The sequence below is a fragment of the Cynocephalus volans genome, chromosome 3 (assembly GCF_027409185.1).
Source record: "Cynocephalus volans isolate mCynVol1 chromosome 3, mCynVol1.pri, whole genome shotgun sequence".
Lineage (NCBI taxonomy): Eukaryota > Metazoa > Chordata > Mammalia > Dermoptera > Cynocephalidae > Cynocephalus > Cynocephalus volans.
In genome coordinates, this window is record NC_084462.1 from 55,449,246 (window position 1) to 55,468,596 (window position 19,351).

Sequence of the window (19,351 nt, forward strand, 5' to 3'; positions counted from 1 at the left end):
CCCAGGAGAGCCAATGGGGTAGTTTCAGTGCCAAAGCCAATAGCCTCAAGATCCAGGAACAGCTGATGTTTCTGTTCAAGTCTAAAGGGAGGGAAAAAACCAATGACCTAACTCGAAGACCATCAGGCAGGAAGAATTCTCTCTTACTCAGGGGAGAGTCAGTCTTTTGTTCTATTCAATCTTCCACATTACGGTGGGCAATCTTCTTTACTCAGTCTACCAATTCAAATGTTTATCTCATTCAGAAACACTCTCACAGACACACCTAGAACAATGTTTGACCAAATGTCTGGGCACCCCATGACCCAGTCAAGTTGACACACAAGATTAACCATCACAGGAATCATTGGGATGAGCCTTCACTAGCTGGAAGATGGGAGGTTAGGTTGATCCACCTAATGCCTGTAATTAAACTGAGAAAACTGTGAAGGTTTTGTGAGGAAAGGATTCTTGGGGAAAACATCTCACCAACCACATGCAGCCTCCATATCTGAATGTGATTACAGATTCCTGGGCTTGAAGCTTATCACCATGGCCAAATGTCACGTAACCTCATCATGCTTTAACCATCCCAATAATGCCTCTGCCTCTCCTCTTCCAGGTGAACTATGACCACTTTACTCTTGGTTTTTGTGACTCTGAGGGTCATCACTGCAACCATCTCAGTAGAAGTTTCAGGTAAGGACATTCCCATGCATATCTCGTTTATTCAGTAGGTGCTGGGTTCTGAGTGCTGGCTACTGAACCTAGTGCTGCTGGTCCCAGGAATATCACTTCTTCTTTTTAGCCTTTTCTTGCCCCTGCCCACTCCCTACTGATACAAGTGTAACCGCAGTGGGAAAGCACCCAAGAGCATGCACACACACATCCAGGAGCCTCTCTCAGAAAATAGTGCTCCTGGCTGCCCTCTAGCTTGGACAGCTGAGGGGGAGATCCTGGCAGGTGCCTTCCCTCCCAGGATACTTCCCTCTGTGGATCTCACCTAGAACTGCACACACTGAGCTCGGGGTAGGGGCAGGATATAGACAACCAAAAGAGAAAAATTTGCCAAGAGGGGATTGGCTAGAGCATCCAAGAAAAAAAACTGGCCTGAGAAACAGAGAGAAGCTCCTGTGAATCACATAGGTGTTTGCCCATCTTGACAAACCATCCTCGGGAAGCCCCCACCTATCAGGCTGGGTATATTTCTGATCATCAAGCCCTGAACCAAATGAACAAACCTTCCACTGACCCCAGGATGGGCTGCCCCAAAGTGGAACGTATCTCCCTCAGACGCAGAAAAGAGAGGCCCCAGCTTGGGGCCATGTTCTATAGAGGACCCCCTCGGGCCCCTCTCCCAGCCTCAACCCTCCCCAAAGGAGGGGACTATAGGGCCAATGGGACATGTCCACCCAGCTCTGCACTCCCCCTTTAGACACATTCTGGGTACCCAGGATGCCCACAATCCCCTGCCCAAGTGGGCCCAAGCCACCTTCGGGCCTGCATTGGGTCCATGACCCATGGTGTGAGCCACCCCTAGGCCCGAGGTGGGGGTTAAGGAGTGGCTGTTTGTATGTGGTGTGGACAGAGCGGGGATGTGAGGGCAGAGATCAACTCAGTGTGTACATGAGACCCCTCACAGTACAGAGTCAGGGGAGAAGATAAGGGGGCCCAGCTCCACCTCTTCCCACCCAGCCACTGCATCCCAATGCACACACAGCTCTAAGGAATGCAAGAATTCTACATTTGAATCTGACCTTTCAGTTCATTTTGAAAGGTTTCATTGTCAAATAGGAGGATAGAACATATTTTATTGAACAATCTGTTGACCTTATTTTAACTTTTGCACATGTAGACACATGGTCTATGGGCCTCCATTTGTACTGTTGCTCTGGGACCCACAAACACCTAGCCCCTGGCTATACCCTGGGGTGGTTTGCCCACACAGGCAAACCAGTTCACTAGGGTTGGGCGAGAGCTTTAAAACCTGCCACTCTGGGCACTGCAGTCACCTTCAGCTTTCCCCCAGAGCCACCAGTGCTAAAACCACACTGTGCCCAAGGGTGTGAGGGCTGAGCGTTCAGAGGGAGATGTTTGCGGAGGGGCTGGTGGGGACTGTCTAGGACATCAAAAGGTTAGGACTGGACTGTAACATTCCTGACTCCTCTTTCCTCGCCCTGTTATGTATCCACCACCCACAAATATCTGAAACATTTTTATTTCAGCCAGCAGGCTCTCCTGAAAGAAGGGTTCCATAAATTTATGACTCCCCATGAAAGGTGCTATTTTTTTGGAAAGCTGTTTCTTCCCATTCCAGACAGATCTTCTACTCCTAACAAGATTTGGTGAACATACCACATCTCCCTTACCAATACGTTCCATGATTTTCATGGAGTCTGGTCCTATCCCATTTCCTCACCACCCCCCATCCCCCAATCTGACTCTTTGCAGACTAAAACACCTGATCTTCTCAGATGCTTCTCCACCTAGGCCCCTGAATCCCAAATAGCAAAAGAGAGTGACTTTCCCCCTGCAAGGATGGGCAACAGCCCACAGGAGACCTCCCCAGATGGGAAACATTTTGAAGTTTTGTGTCTTAGCTTTAAAAGTTGTATAGATTTTATCTACCCCATAATAATTTTTGCTATCCCAAGGTCATTTTCCCAGAATCTTTGAGTCAAGCTGTCACTTTAAGATGGGTCCTATTTATCCTGTCGTTTGGCATTCCCTGAGGTACCCCAGTTTGAGAAACAGAGAGGCAGTCCTGATTCTGACGTTTCCCCTGCCCTCCTCTGGAACCCTTTTCTCACTCCACAGTTTCTGTTTTGAGGTGCAGAGGTGTCGTGAGGAACTCTGCTCTGGAAAGGGTGTGCAGGACTTCCTGGGAATTTCCATATGACACAGGAGCATCTCCCGTCATAGGCAGAAACACACAAGTTAGATTTTGGTCTCTCAGGAGAGTGCATTTCCAGGACTGGCGGGGAGGCTGGGTGGTCCTGTCTAAGCACTAACAAGTCTGTCTTTCACCCACACTTCTCTTTCACAGACCATGAGAACTCGCTGAGTGTGAGCATCCCCCAGCCGTCCCCACTGAGGGTCCTCCTGGGGACCTCCCTTACCATCCCCTGCTACTTCATCGACCCCATGCACCCTGTGACCACCGCCCCCTCCACCGCTCCCCTCACCCCGAGAATCAAGTGGAGCCGCATCTCCAAGGAGAAGGAGGTGGTACTGCTGGTGGCCACTGAAGGACGGGTGCGGGTCAACAGTGCCTACCAAGACAGGGTCTCGCTGCCCAACTACCCGGCCATCCCCAGCGACGCTACCTTGGAAGTCCAGAGCCTGCGCTCCAATGACTCTGGGATCTATCGCTGTGAGGTGATGCACGGCATTGAGGACAGCGAGGCCACCCTGGAGGTCGTGGTCAAAGGTGAGAGCCTCCTGCAGGGGAACTGCTTCAACCACAGAAAGAACCAGAATAGGGTCCTCACTGGTGTGGACCCAGGCGGGCTGGCTTTCAAACCCAGCTCCCCAACACACCTGTTCACACCTCATTCAAGTGGCTTAACATCAGGTGCTTCCTCTGTGACCTGGAGTTGGTGATAACTTTCTCTCTGGACTTTGGGGCTGATTAAATACTTCCTGGCCATGATCACAGGTGAATAACAGTTTGTGCTTCAAGACAATCCTGTGATTCAGTGGGCCTTGTGATCGTGCTCATTTTACAGACAGGCAGCTGAGGTTAAGTGACTTGCCTAATGTTACCCTGGAAATGAGTCAGAGCAGTCTCCTGACACTTCATCCAGGTGTCTTTTCTGTCTCCCTCTGCCACCTCCTCATTCTCGACTCCAGAAGCCAGAGAAAGGGCCGAGGTCTCCCTGGTCTTGTTTCTTTCTATGGCCCAAGAATAGTTAGGTCCTTGGTTGGCTTCAGAACTTTGGTCAGCACCATATTTTTCGCAGGGGGAGGTATAGTGAGAGGACTCTGACATGTACGTCTCCTAGATGTACCTTAAACAAGGCTCCCCCAGGTTGCCCCTGGGCTGAGGGTGCATGGGAGTCTCATTCCCAAAGCAATATAGGGTCCTGGAATAACCAAAAAAAATTATAAGGAGGCAGATTTTAGTTTAATTCAGAGAACTTTTTGATGATCAGAATAATATAACCATTCAAAAAGGAATGCCTTGTGAGGTAGTGAGTTCCCTGTTGCTGGGGGTGTTCCAGCAAAGTCAGCAGGACCCCATGCAAATGTGGAGAAGGATCCATGCATCAGCCTGGACCAGACTGTCCATGTGACTACCACCATAATTCTGTGAGGGCCTGAATAATCAGAGGCTGTGCTTCACCAGCTCTCCCGCCCACATGTGTCTTGCAGGTATCGTGTTCCATTACAGAGCCATCTCCACGCGCTACACCCTCGACTTTGACAGGGCGCAGCGGGCCTGCCTGCAGAACAGTGCCATCATTGCCACACCTGAGCAGCTGCAGGCTGCCTATGAGGACGGCTTCCACCAGTGCGATGCTGGCTGGCTGGCTGACCAGACTGTCAGGTAGCCCCCAGCCCACCAGCAGAGTGGGGCATCAGGACTGGGGGCCAGGGGTCAGAGGCCACAGTGGAATGGGGCGGGTGATGGGGTGGAACGTTGACCAGCACTGATCTGGCTCCAGCGTGACACCATGCCAGCCTAGGTTAGGGTCTGGGTCATGCCCTGGCCAACACGGGCACCCAATGACCCATCCCAAATCTTTGTTATTCTCTCTTGTAATGGAGTGGGTGGCTGCCAGCAACCTCGTCCTGCATGTCATATCCTTCCTACCCATTTTTCCCTTTGCCACAATTTTCTCACTCACTGCTATTGTTGTGGTTGTTGTTGTTAAGTTTGGTGTTTTCTGTATTTTTGTAAGCCATCTTACATCCTTTTTGTTTTAAATAAGGCAAGACATACACAAAGTAAGCTTCTTGGGTGCAGGGAGAGGTAGGTTGCACAGCAGTGCAGATGGAGCCCTGCCCTGCAGGGTTCTCCATGCCTTGTAAACGAGCCTGTGCAGGCAAGACACAGTTCATTCCAGGCACATCGTAGCTCTAACTGTAAAAGCCAGAACCACAAAGCCTCAGGGAGAAAACAGAGGAAAATATCTTGCAATCTTGGGGTAGGCAAAGAGAACTTAGGGCACAAAAACAACTAACCATTATAAATAAATAAATAAATAAATAAATAAAAAGATCAGACAGTCTAGCATAGTGCAAGAGCCCACACCTCGGCCTTAGACAAAGCTGACTCAAATCCCAGCTCTGGCACTTGGAAGTTGTGTGAGCTCGGACAAATTGTTTAATATCTCTGAGCCCCAGTTTCTTCAAGTGTAAAATAGTCATTACAGCACCTGTCTCACTGGGCTGATGCTACGGAGCTGGGGCCCACGGGCCAAATGCAACCCTCTCCTTGTTTCTACAAATGCAGTTTTATTGGAACACAACCATGCTCATTTGTTTGTAAATTGTCTATGGCTGCTTCGTGCCACAGTGGCAGCTGAGTGTCATCACAAAGACCTTATGGCCTGCAAAACCTAAAATATTTACTATCCATCCTTTCACAGAAAAAGTTTGCAGGCCCCTGATAGAGCACGTTTGGTACCAATAAATACCCAGTAAAGGGGCCACCTTTAATCATTAATAACTGAAAAGCAGACAGGAGGTCCACATATGCAGAGCAGACACAGTCAAATGCGATATGTCGCTTTTTCCTCCTGTAAGGACTCAGGCCATGGGCTTCCCTGTGTCCACTGAGAGTCACACCCCCACTTTGGATTCCTGGCAGGTACCCCATCCACACTCCCCGGGAAGGCTGCTATGGAGACAAGGACGAGTTTCCTGGTGTGAGAACCTATGGCATCCGAGACACCAATGAGACCTACGACGTGTACTGCTTCGCCGAGGAGATGGAGGGTGAGGCTCCCCTGCCTGCCAGGAGCAGCCCTGCTCACTTCCCAGAGCCCCCGTCTCATCCGCATCACCCCACCCAAACTCGGGATGGGAATAGCACAGGCTTGCTCTGGGCAGGGCGCTAGCTCAGGGCCTGACACCTGGATCCTCCTCTGCCATGAAGGGGTGGGGGCGGGACCTACAGGTCTGGTCCCCTCACCCTCCATTTTAGAGAAGGTCTCGATGGCCCCAAGTATCTGCTAACTGTCTGGCGTCACCACCAGGCCATGTGCATGTGTCACAGGAGTTCTCTCACCTAGGACTGCTCCTCCCACCCAGGACCAGGCTGCTCTGGCCAGCTCATCCCTATCCTTCAGGTCCCCTGCACCATCAAAGCCCAGTCCAGCCTTATCACTCTCACAAGGGACATCCAGTCCACTCCAAGGTGGGCCCATCAGCAACAAAGTTCCCACGAGAGCTGGCTGCCAGCCGCCCTGTCTCAGCTTCTCTGCTGCCTGCCCCAGCCCTATTCCAGGCCTTCCCAGTGGGCAAATCGGGGACAGCGGGAAGGAACCTGGTTTTTTCTGTTTTGTAAAGGGCACTCATTTTGGTCACAGAGTTACCCAAACATGTGGAGGACACCCCTTCCACAATCTGTACCCATCTACCCTTTGGACATTCCAGACTCTGCTACCTCTGGCAACTGCCCCCACCCACCACCCACGCTCCACTCCTCCAGCCCCCAGCTATGAGCCCAGCACTCACAGCGCCTCCGGGCTGGGAAAAGAGCTGATGAGCTGGCTCTCTCTGAGGCAGGAGCAGACCACAGCCCCCTCCTCGTTCTCGCCAGGGGCCAAGCCCACCTACTGGGTAACAGCAACTTGCACACCCACATTTGGCTAACCAAAGATGAATAGAACAGCCAGTCAGAGCTGCCACTGAGCAGGGGCAACCTGAATGATCCCCATGAGCAGATGCCCACCACCCCCACCCGTACCCCTGGCACAACCTTGTTCGGTTTTGGGAAATATATTTTTAAACTTCACAGGCCGCAAATGATGCCCTTACAGCCTTTTCAGGACCTAGAGACCCCAGTCTGGGAACCACTGCTCTAAAGGGTCAAAGTCTGATGCCTGCTTTTCCCATCAGAATCTGAATCTTTTTCAAGGATTTGCTTTGAGTGGGCAATGCTTAGCTCATAGGAAAGATCCCTTGTGGTGGGAAGTTACACAGCAAATGGTGGGGCAAAGATGCTTTTGAGCAGGAGGATGTCACCCTTGTTTTAGGAAATTGATGTCTTGCCCAAAAGCCCATGAAACTGTGGGAAAAGGGCTCTGGGAAGTTAGAGGCCAGACCGAGTTAGAGGACTCTCAAGACCTCAAGGAAAGGCATTGCTCTCTGGGGACATGGCAAGGGATATGGGAGAGAGACCCTCATGCTACCGGCTGTGTCCTTCACAGGTGAGGTCTTTTACGCGACGTCTCCAGAGAAGTTCACTTTCCAGGAAGCATCCAATGAATGCCGGCGGCTGGGTGCCCGGCTGGCCACCACCGGCCAGCTCTACCTGGCCTGGCAGGGCGGCATGGACATGTGCAGCGCGGGCTGGCTGGCCGACCGCAGCGTGCGCTATCCCATCTCCAAGGCCCGGCCCAACTGCGGGGGCAACATGCTGGGCGTGAGGACCGTCTACCTGCACGCCAACCAGACGGGCTACCCCGACCCCTCATCCCACTATGATGCCATCTGCTACACAGGTGGGGCTGCAACCAGAGGCTCAGGAAGGGGGTTCATGCCACAGAGGAAGAGAAGATCTTGGAAAGGGAGGGTTGGTTTTTGCCCCTTCAAGAGGCCACTGGGTACCTGAGCCTCATGTTTTTAGCATCCTCTCATTTTATTTTTTTTCCATTACATATGTCTATGGGGTACAGTTTGTTGTTTCAATACACGCCTATATTTTATAACGATCCCATCAGAATAGTTAGCATATCTATTACCTAAACATTTATCATTGCTTTGTGTTTATAACATTCAAGATCCTCTTTTCTGTCTATCTTGAAATATACAATACAGTATTATCAGCTGTTGTCACCGTAGGGTACCAAAACTTATTCTTCCTATCTAACTGTACCTTTGTAACTTTGTACCAGTCTACCAACTTTTCCCAGCCCCTCCTCCCCGCTATTTTCACAGATTCCTAGGAAGAGCAAAGGTGCAAATGCTAGAGGCTGCAGTGTATCCAGCCCTGTCTCATCCAATCAGCACAGAACGGGGTTAGAAGCATGAGCTTTAGAATCTGCTTTGTCGGGTCTGAATCGCAGCTCTGCCACTTACTACAGTGCAACCCTGGGAAAGTCAAGGCCTGAAGCCTCGCTTTCCTCATCTGTCTAATGGGGTGATGGTGGAATCATATGGAAGATGGCAGGAGCCTGACATGAGACCATGCTCCCACTGGAGGGCGCTGTAATCTGGCCTTTTAAACTGAATGAGCTTCAAAGGAGGGCCAAAGTGTAGAAAAGAGAAGGAGAAATTTGACAGGGACTTTATTTTGAAAAATTAGACTAAAGTTTTTTAAATAAGTTTTTATCTCATATTTAACACAATTTATTTTATGATTACAATTAAGTGCTAATTCCTGGAGGAAAAAACAATGAATAAGATGGATGAGGAGTTGTATAAATTTTACAATGGAATAGGTGATAAGACAATGACAGCTGATTTCATATTTCATTTCCACAGCAAAAAGGTTCATTTTGGCGGCCGGCCCCGTGGCTCACTCGGGAGAGTGTGGCGCTGGTAGCGCTGAGGCCGCGGGTTCGGATCCTATATAGGGATGGCCGGTGGGCTCACTGGCTGAGCGTGGTGCAGACCACACCATGCCGAGGGTTGCGATCCCCTTACCAGTCAAAAAAAGGGGGGGGGGGTTATTTTTGCAAAAATAATTAGGATCTCTCCCCATAACCTCTCTTAACCTTTTGATATTCTAACCCCTCTCTTAGGAGTAGTATCACCCTTATGTATTTTCTCTGAATTAACTGGCTTACTTCTGCCAGACCCTCATTTATCCATCACTGTGAGGCAGGCAGTTCTCCAACATCACCTTCATCAATTTCATGAGCTGCATCTTCTGCGAGACTTTACAGTTTCTCTTTATAACTGATTTACATCGTCCTGTTGGACAGTTACAATATAGACAGTCAGCAAGAGGCCTCTCAGGAGGTTGAGGTGGCACTGGTGACAAGCAGGATGGATGTCGGGAGAGAACTGATTTAATAAGCAGCATGCCAAGTGGTCAGTGTCCTGCATTCTTTTGCAAACGTGAAACTGTAGGGACTCCTATAGTGATTACTCAGATACCTGAGGACCCCTGCAGTGGGCCAGGCAGGGTGCCTTCCTGCCCCAGCAGAGAAGGAGGGGAGCCCACACTCACCTCCAGCTGCCCTTCCTCCCCCTCAAGCCAGTCCCAAGCTGAGTGGCTTAAGCTTGACTTTGTTCCCTGCCCCAGGTGAAGACTTTGTGGACATCCCAGAAAACTTCTTCGGGGTGGGTGGTGAGGAGGACATCACTGTGCAGACGGTGACCTGGCCTGACATGGAGCTGCCGCTGCCCCGCAACATCACTGAAGGTGAAGCCCGCGGCAGTGCGATCCTCACCGTGAAGCCCATCTTCAGCATCCCCGTCACTGTGCCTGAGCTCGAGGCGCCCTTCACATCAGCCCCTGACATAGGGGCCCCCGCCTCCCCTGAGGCTGAGAACAGGACTGGAGAGACCACCAGGCCCTGGAGCTTTCCCGAGGAATCCACACCTGGGCTGAGCTCTGCCACGGCCTTCACCAGCGAGGACCTGGTCGTGCAGGTGACCGCTGCCCCAGGTGCAGCCGAGGTCCCTGGGCAGCCACGCTTGCCAGGGGGTAAGTGCCTGCTCCTCAGGGGTATACGGCAGGGAGCAGATGGAAAGAACATCTCCTGGGGGTCAGAAGACCGTCCTGGTTGCACCTTCAACTTAACCTGGGACCTGTGACAAGCCTCTCCTCTCAGACTTTCCTGTCCTCATCTGTAAAACAAAGAGGATAGGCCCGACCAGTCATGTCCACACTCTTTTGCCACAAAGCATTTATTTCAAATGAAGTCATATGTGGAAACCAATGTATCTATCACACGGATCTAGGTGGGGTGAAGTTGAGAACTGGGGGTCCTCCTGCCCAGGGTCCCTCGTCGCCCCATCAGGCACCTCCACAAAATAGAACCACTTGAAAACCACTGCTCTAGAGGACCCCTGAGGCCTCTCACAGCTCTGGCCTTCCAGGACAAGGGTCAGCAAACCAAAGGGTCAGCCACCAGGCCAAATCCAGTTGTTCCTATATGGCCCATGAACTAAGAATGGTTTTTACATTCTTAAATAGTTGAAAGGAAAAAATTAACATTTTGTGACACATGAAAATTATATAAAATGCAAATTTCAGTGTCCACAAATAAAGTTTGATTGGAACAAAGCCATGCCCATTGATTAAAGTGTTGCCTGCAGCTAACTTAGGACAGTCATAGCAGGGCTCAGTAGTTGTAACAGAAACCACAGAGCCCACGGAGCCTAAAATATTTACTATCTGGCTCTTTCCGGAAGATGCTTCCAACCTCTGTTGTAGGATGATAGTGTTCCAGGTGCTTAATAAATGTCTGGAGGACCGGGATCCACACAGCACAGAGCTCAGCTGCTCCCCAAACTCAAGTCCATGAACAAGAATATCCTGGTGTGACCTCCACCAGGGTCACAGTGATGTCCCCACCCAGGGGAGGGGCAGACGGACTGCCATGCACCGTCGCACCCACGATGCCACCTAGTGGGATTTCAGCCAGAATTGCCCAGACAAATCCAATATGTCAGAAGGGAGGAGTTGGGCTCCCTCCGTGCCCGTGAAGCCTTGAGAACCAGGCACCGTGGGCACCAGCGTGGCAGTGCCCAGTTCACGCCCTAAGCCTGACCTCTCTGTCCTTCTCTCCCTCTCCTCTCCACCCAGGGGTCGTGTTCCACTATCGCCCAGGATCCACCCGCTACTCGCTGACCTTTGAGGAGGCGCAGCAGGCCTGCCTGAACACTGGGGCAGTCATGGCCTCGCCCGAGCAGCTCCAGGCCGCCTACGAAGCAGGCTACGAGCAGTGTGACGCCGGCTGGCTGCAAGACCAGACTGTCAGGTGAAGGACAAGCTGGGCCCCTCTCCAGTCCAAACCTGACCTTCGGAGTCAGGCTTAAGGAGCCACAGCCTGGCATGGCACCCAGCAGAGAGTGGGAACCCAAGACCATGTGGATTAATGAATGAATGAGTGACCCCACAGCTGCTTCCTTAATTTCTCCCCTAGAACTAAGACATATTCTGAAAGGAGGTGAAGGGCACCAGGTGATATTAAGTTCTTGGTCCTTTCCCCCCAAAAGACATACAAAGGGAGCCCCTGCTCCAGGGACTCCCTCCTCAAGTCTCGTAGTCCCCTCCCGCTTAACCCAGTCCCTTTCCATGCAGCGGGCTCTCTTCCAAAACCAGGCATCCCCCAGGGGTCACCAGACCCTTCCCCAGCTGCTCAGGGAACATGCTGCAGGAAGGGCTCCTTCCTGGTTTGAATCCCATCAGACAACTGGAGACACACCCTGCCCAAGTCCCCAGCTGGCCTCGCAGCCTCACCCTAGAGCCCTGCATTCCCCAACCTCCACAACAGGCTCTCATTCTCCCCTCCCATCCTCCTTTGCAGATACCCCATTGTGAGCCCACGGACCCCGTGTGTGGGTGACAAGGACAGCAGCCCGGGGGTCAGGACCTATGGCGTGCGCCCGTCATCAGAAACTTATGATGTCTACTGCTATGTGGATAAGCTGGAGGGTACAGGCCACATTCTCACATTTCGGGCCCTGATGGGCAGGGGGCTGACAGGGAGACACAAAGAGGAGGGGGATTACCACCCACCCACCCCTGCTTCCACCCAGCTTCCCAGGTGGGAAAAGATCCTGTTTATGGAAGAAGACCCACCCAGCCCTGCTCTCAGATCAAGCCCCTTCTCTCCCTTCTAGGCAGTTTGTGTGGTTTCTCCAGCATTGCAGGGGATCATTGTTTCCTTAAAAAAGGAGTTTATTATTAAATAAATATAATTTATTATAAATAAATGTAATAATAAATTTATTTATATTATAAATAAATGTAATATCCACCATCTACCTCTTGGAGAGTCCCAATGCCTATAACCAAATCAAAGGCTCTGAGAAGTCCTGCAGTAAAAAAACCTCTTGAATTCTCTTTAACTCGGCATTGCTTATTTATCACAGACCTTTATTCTGTTTTATTTCATTTCTTTTAAATTCAAAGAAAATTATCAAATTACTATTCCACTGAACACAATTTTAGAAATGCTGGTGTTCTGGAAAGATTTCAGCACTGTCATTGTTTCAGAACCCTGGGCAAGTCACCTTACCTTTCCAATCCTCCTTCTTCATCTATACAATGGGGCTAAGTTATATGCATATGAGAGTCCAGTACAAACCAGAGCAGTTGGTCCTCCTATTTCCCAGTGTCCCAGGAGATCTAAGGGGGAATGGTCAGGAAGGGTGGCCTGGGTTTTTAACCTGTGTGTGCCATGGTGGGTGTCTAACGCTGGTGGTAGGGTTGGGAGTGGCAGGAGCTCTGCCCCTGGATGACCAGAGGCTGCTCTGGCTGTGGGCGTGGAGGCTCACACCACCACTCACATCTGCCCCCAGGGGAGGTGTTCTTTGCCACACGCCTCGAGCAGTTCACCTTCCAGGAAGCAGTGGAGTTCTGTGAGTCCCACAACGCCACACTGGCCACCACTGGCCAGTTGTACGCCGCCTGGAGCCGTGGCCTGGACAAGTGCTATGCCGGCTGGCTGGCTGATGGCAGCCTCCGCTACCCCATCGTCACTCCACGGCCCGCCTGTGGTGGGGACAAGCCAGGAGTGAGAACCGTCTACCTCTATCCCAACCAGACAGGCCTCCCAGATCCACAGTCCCGGCACCACGCCTTCTGCTTCCGAGGTATGAGCCCTCGTCTCTTCTCTAGCACCCCCTTCTGCCGGCAGTGACCCCCCCCTGGGCTCACCCCTCCTGGCCCCTGGCCACTATCCCTATCTATCAGAGCAAGCAACAAAAAGCCAGTCCCTCTGGGGTAAGGGCAGCTCCAGAGGGAGCAAGATCTTAGGCTTTGACCCCAGGGCAAGGTCAGCCTTCTAAAGTTCCCCAGAGACAGGTAGAGAGAAGTAAAAACTTGGGCACTAAAATCAGGCAGACCTGAGTTTGAATTATGGCTCTACTACTTAATAGCTGTGTGACCCTGGGCAAGTGACTTAACCCCTCTGTTCCTCTGCTTCATCTACAAAATGGTGATATAATAGCTCCTACTTCAAAGAGAGTTGCCATGAGGACGTTAACTGGGAAAGCGCATATGAAGCACTTCCACTATATATACGAGGGAACTTCAGAAAGGTCGTGGAAAAACAGAATTGAAAGATAATATGAATTTTGCCATAAACTTTTTGAAGTACCCTGGTATATATATGTGTATATATACACACACATATATATACTGTTTTAAGTCGCACATCCATGTCAAATTATCTCCAGCTTGTATTTGTGATGAGTTTAATCAAATTATGCTATTCTTCACTAAGCACCAGTAATTCACGGTTTTAATCGACCCATGCCATGGCGACGCTACCATGACAACCATCACTACCAGTTAGACGCCTGTGAGTGATGTCATCACGCAATGCAGTGGGCTTGGTCAGGGCGTGGCCAAGGCGTGGCCAAGGCATTGCTGGGCTCTGATTGGATGACTTCTCAGAGTCTGTGGAGTGTCTGGGTGCACGGATCAGAATGTAAATTGTAGTTACAGGTTGTGGCATATTTTCCATATTATTGTCAAAACCGAATGCCTTTGCGACTTTACGTGACTCTATCATTATTTCCAAATAAAGTTATTGGCTTTCTTCCTGACTAAGCCCCCTGCTGGTTTCCCCCAAACGAGAGGGCTACTCTCAGTTGATGAATCCTGCCCTCGCCGCTGCAAATGCCAGGATGACTTTCATGGTATTTAAGTAACACACTCCTGTTTTTGGTCCTGACACACTTGGAGCATAATCTCTGTCCCCAAGATAGGCAGAATTGTACAGTAGTTGAAAGTATGGAGTATGGCACCAGATACTTGAATTCAAAAATAGATCTGCTACTTATAAGCCACTGACCCTGGGCAAGTCACATAGCCCCGTGCCTCAGTTTCTCCATCTATAAAATGGGATAACAGTACTTATCTCATAAGGCTGTTGTGAGATAAAATAATTTTATATACATAAAGCCTTTAGAGCAATGCCTGGCATGTTTGATAGATCCTGCAGGATAGATGTCCCAGACCACCAAGAACTAAACTGCCAATGATGTGTGCATACTGATATTGTATAGTTGACACAAATGGCTCTTATTAATTGAGAAGGCAAAGAGCCATCTTGCTGAACTGGGAGGTGGTTGGGTGTGGCCCAGTAAGGCTCTTGCACAGGCCTGGCCCACCTCAGAGTCCCCTAGCTCCTCTCAAGAAGGGCCAGCCTGGGATGGGTCACTGGGAAGGGAGGGACCCTCACCACCCACATCCCTTTTAGGTGTTTCAGCGGTGACCTCTCCAGGAGAAGAGGAGGGTGGCACACCCACAGCACCATCTGCTGTAGAGGACTGGATTACTACCCAAGTAGTGCCTGGTGTGGCTGCTGTCCCCTTGGGAGAGGAGACGACTGCAGTCCCAGACTTCACCATTGAACCAGAAAACCAGACAGAATGGGAGCAAGTCTACACCCCAGTGGGCACATCCCCACTGCCAGGTTGGTGTGGCTTGGGCTCTGGGGCACACCCCTGTCTGCCTATGGTGTGCCAGGGGGGTGGTTTCTTTCCCTGGGACCTGTGCTCTGTTTCTCCAGCCCTGACACTGGCTGGGTGTGCTGCTGTGGGCAACTTTGTCCACCTCAGCTGGCCTCTAGGACCTGCTTCGGAGTGACAAGGACAGCCTTGTTCATAAAACACTCACACACGTATTCACTATTTCCTTTCCTTTATGTCTCCTGCACACATACTACAAATGTCCAGCACCGTGCCGATCAAAGGGCCCTCAGCTATTCTGTCCTCCCACACTGACCACCCTACCCTAACCTTTGTTAACCTCTCATGTAGAAGGATCTTCAATAGAGGGGAAAGAACCAGGGAGGGAGTTATTGTTGGAAGTTTGCTGTGACCCGTCTCCTTGCCTTTCTCCTCCTTCTGTGTCCCTCTGCTAAGCCAGGCCTCCCTAGCCAAAACATACTGATAGGATGAAAGCAGCAGTCACCAAACCTTGTTGGAAAAAGTGTTTTGCTGCCACTAAGGTTTGGGAAGTGCTGGCTTACAGAAATTGACAGGTTTCCTCACTGCAGAACTTCTCAGAGCCTCGCACATGCTAATTTTCACAGTAAGTCTCCAAGAGGAGGTGATGTAGGCAGTGAACCTGACCACAGTCTTTTTGTTTTAATGGAGCGCTGTTAACATCCAGTGGCTCCCAGTCTGGGTAAGGCTGAATTAAAGCAATGTAGAGTAATGTGTGTGTTTAGTAGAGTCAGCTCCCATGGGGGGTATGTGCATCTGAAGAAAACAGTGTAACAGAGCTTCCCACTGATTCATCCAGCCATTTATTCCATGCATAGTTCCCGAGCACCAGTGCCAGGTGCTCCTCTGGGTGCCGGAAATACGAAGCCTGGCCTTCCTCCATGCCAGGTAGGAATGCTTCTGTACAGCAGGTGGGATTCCAGCCCAGAGAGCTCACCCAGCAGACACACCTTCACCAGGACAAGAAAAACTTAGTCCTCTTTGGTGTGAGGTTGTGACTTGACGCAGAACTCGGGCAACCAACGGAGGGGAGTTATCAATGGGAAAGTAGCTCCAACAGCCCCATAGAAATGTTTTCTAAACTTCAGTTCCTGACCACCTTGCTGATTTCAGCCATACGTGGAAACCTTTGTACTATTGTTTCTTTTTCTTTAAATTGATTTGCTTTAAAAAAATTTTTTTTAATTTATTTAAAAGGGAAATATTATATCCTGACTGTAAATGTTCACCCTGGTGTGTTTCTGAAAGCATAATTATCAAAATAAAAAGAAAGTCTTTCTGGGTGCCATCTAAAATCATCATGCATGCCACCATGGCTATACTTCACTCCCCCACTCCCACCCCCAAGATTCTCCTCTAAACAAGAGTGGACTGTGAACCCACTCAATGGACCCAGCACCCTCAGTGATAAAGGGCTTCATCTGAAAAATAAGCCCGAAAGTACAAGGGTACTTCAAAAAGTTCATGGAAAAATGGAATTAAAAGGTAAAAGAGATTTTTCCATGAATTTTTTGAAGTACCCTCATAGATGTAAGGTACAAAAGCCAGGTAGGTTGTTTTTTAAATGCCAAAGGAAACAAGACCGAAAGAAAAGAAAGTAACCATGATTATTTGAATGGTAGGGGGTTTTCTTTTTTACTATTTTTCGCATCCTCTGTAATAGAGCTCTCAGAATTGAAAGCATTAATGTATCTTTTACTAACAGCACCACCTGACCCTCCCTGCCTCAGAGGGATGGGTTGAGAGGGGCAGTTTTCACAGTCGAGCGGGCATCTGCATCACCAGGAGAACACAGCGTCCTGGGCCTGCCCAGAGCTTCTGAGTCAGTGGGCTGGGTGGGGTGTGGGAATGTGCTTCTTTATCAAGCTCCCAGGTGCTGCTGGTACTGCTGGTGCTGCTGGTGCTGCTGGTGCTGCTGGTCCAGGGACCACACTTTGAAAACTATGAATTTAGGTAAATGAGATAATAATGCACTTGAAGGGTAACCTTGGTTGCCTTTGGAGGTGGCCAAGCCCCCACATCCAGTGGGAGACTCTACCTAGAGTCTCACAAAGCACAACCTGTGTATCCTGTGGCCCTGAGGGGAGTGGGGGGAGCTTCCTGGTCCCCTTCCTTCCTGTCTCCTTCCATCCTTCCTTCCTTCCCAACACACTTACACAGTGCCCTGTTAGAAAACATCTGGACACAACTCTGAACTCTTGAGAGAAAAGTTTTGTTGTGGGAGAAACGGAGTTCGCTTTCTATGTATGAGTTCAAAATAGGACCAAGTTAGTAAATCCACACCTCATCTTTCTTCCTCCTTTCCTGCAGAGATCCCTCCTACCTGGCCTCCCACTGGCGCAGCAACAGAGGAAAGCACAGAAGGCCCTTCTACAGCTGAAGTTCCCTCTGCCTCGGAGGAGCCATTCCCCTCGGAGGGGCCGTACACACTTTCACCCCCAGTGCCCAGTGGGACTCAGCTACCAGGCTCTTGGGAGGCATCCGGGACCCCTGACATCAGTGGTGACTTCACAGGCAGTGGAGAAGCTTCAGGACACCCTGACTCCAGTTGGCAGCCCTCAGGGAGCAGTGCAAGTGGACTGCCATCTGAAGACCTGGAATCCAGTGGTCTCACCTCCACAGTGGGCTCAGGCCTGCCCATGGAAAGTGGATTGGCCTCTGGAGATGGAGATAGAATTGAGTGGTCCAGCACTCCTAAGGTTAGTGGGCTGCCTTCTGGAAGTGAGGGCCTGGAGGTCTCTGCTTCTGGAGTAGGGGATCTCAGTGGACTTCCTTCTGGAGAAGAAGTTCTAGAGACTTCTGCCTCTGGAGTAGGGGACCTCAGCAGGCTTCCTTCTGGAGAGGGTCTAGAGACCTCTGCCTCTGGAGTAGGAGAGCTCAGTGGAGTTCCTTCTGGAGAAGAAGTTCTAGAGACCTCTGCCTCTGGTGTAGGAGACCTCAGTGGACTTCTTTCTGGAGGGGAAGGTCTAGAGACCTCTGCCTCTGGAGTAGGCGACCTCAGTGGACTTCCTTCTGGAGGGGAAGTTCTAGAGACCTCTGCCTCTGGAGTAGGGGACCTCAGTGGAGTTCCTTCTGGAGAAGAAGTTCTAGAGACCTCTGCCTCTGGTGTAGGAGACCTCAGTGGAGTTCTTTCTGGAGGGGAAGGTCTAGAGACCTCTGCCTCTGGAGTAGGAGACCTCAGTGGACTTCCTTCTGGAGGGGAAGTTCTAGAGACCTCTGCCTCTGGTGTAGGGGACCTCAGTGGACTTCCTTCTGGAGGAGAAGTTCTAGAGACCTCTGCCTCTGGAGTAGGGGACCTCAGTGGACTTCCTTCTGGAGGGGAAGTTCTAGAGACCTCTGCCTCTGGAGTAGGAGACCTCAGTGGACTTCCTTCTGGAGGGGAAGTTCTAGAGACCTCTGCCTCTGGTGTAGGGGACCTCAGTGGACTTCCTTCTGGAGGAGAAGTTCTAGAGACCTCTGCCTCTGGAGTAGGGGACCTCAGTGGACTTCCTTCTGGAGGGGAAGTTCTAGAGACCTCTGCCTCTGGAGTAGGAGACCTCAGTGGACTTCCTTCTGGAGGGGAAGTTCTAGAGACCTCTGCCTCTGGAGTAGGAGACCTCAGTGGACTTCCTTCTGGAGAGGAAGTTCTAGAGACCTCTGCCTCTGGAGTAGGAGACCTCAGTGGACTTCCTTCTGGAGGGGAAGTTCTAGAGACCTCTGCCTCTGGAGTAGGAGACCTCAGTGGACTTCCTTCTGGAGGGGAAGTTCTAGAGACCTCTGCCTCTGGAGTAGGAGACCTCAGTGGACTTCCTTCTGGAGGAGAAGTTCTAGAGACCTCTGCCTCTGGAGTAGGAGACCTCAGTGGACTTCCTTCTGGAGGAGAAGTTCTAGAGACCTCTGCCTCTGGAGTAGGAGACCTCAGTGGACTTCCTTCTGGAGGAGAAGTTCTAGAGACCTCTGCCTCTGGTGTAGACCTCAGTGGACTTCCTTCTGGAGGAGTTCTAGAGACCTCTGCTTCTGGAGTACAGGACCTCAGTGGTCTTCCTTCTGGAAAGGAAGGTCTAGAGACCTCAGCTTCTGGAGTTGAGGATCTCAGTGGATTGCCTTCTGGAAAAGAAGACCTGGCGGGGTCTGCTTCTGGAACCTTGGATTTTGGCAGACTGCCTTCTGGAACTGTAGGAAGTGGGAAAGCTCCTGAAGCAAGTGGCCTTCCCTCTGGATTTAGTGGTGAGTATTCTGGGGTGGACCTTGGAAGCGGCCTGTTCTCTGGCCTGCCTGACTTTAGTGGACTTCCATCTGGTTTCCCGACTGTCTCTCTAGTGGATACCACATTGGTGGAAGTGGTCACAACTACCACTGCAAGTGAACTGGAAGGGAGGGGAACCATTGACATCAGTGGTGCAGGAGAAATATCTGGGCGGCCCTTCAGTGAGTTGGACATTAGTGGGGGAGCCAGTGGACTCCCTTCAGGAGCTGAACTCAGTGGGGAAACATCTGGACTCTTTGGTGTCAGTGGACAGCCATCAGGGTTTCTGGACATCAGTGGGGGAACATCTGGGATTTTGGAGGTCAGTGGGCAGCCATC

The 19,351-nt window shown here is 50.8% G+C and overlaps 1 protein-coding gene across 5 annotated transcripts in view; it reads left to right on the forward strand.

Annotated features, from left to right (window-relative positions):
* The first annotated feature begins 608 nt into the window (after positions 1 to 608).
* Positions 609 to 19,351, forward strand: part of ACAN (aggrecan) — a 34,662-nt gene continuing 15,919 nt past the window's right edge. For all 5 annotated transcript variants that reach the window (XM_063091001.1, XM_063091003.1, XM_063091002.1 and 2 more), the window contains exons 1-11: positions 609 to 678; positions 3,026 to 3,409; positions 4,354 to 4,528; positions 5,795 to 5,922; positions 7,359 to 7,652; positions 9,401 to 9,805; positions 10,910 to 11,084; positions 11,634 to 11,761; positions 12,631 to 12,924; positions 14,538 to 14,753; positions 17,098 to 19,272. In XM_063091001.1, coding sequence (XP_062947071.1) covers positions 609 to 678; positions 3,026 to 3,409; positions 4,354 to 4,528; positions 5,795 to 5,922; positions 7,359 to 7,652; positions 9,401 to 9,805; positions 10,910 to 11,084; positions 11,634 to 11,761; positions 12,631 to 12,924; positions 14,538 to 14,753; positions 17,098 to 19,272 — 4,444 coding nt within the window. The remainder of the gene's footprint in view (positions 679 to 3,025; positions 3,410 to 4,353; positions 4,529 to 5,794; positions 5,923 to 7,358; positions 7,653 to 9,400; positions 9,806 to 10,909; positions 11,085 to 11,633; positions 11,762 to 12,630; positions 12,925 to 14,537; positions 14,754 to 17,097; positions 19,273 to 19,351) is intronic.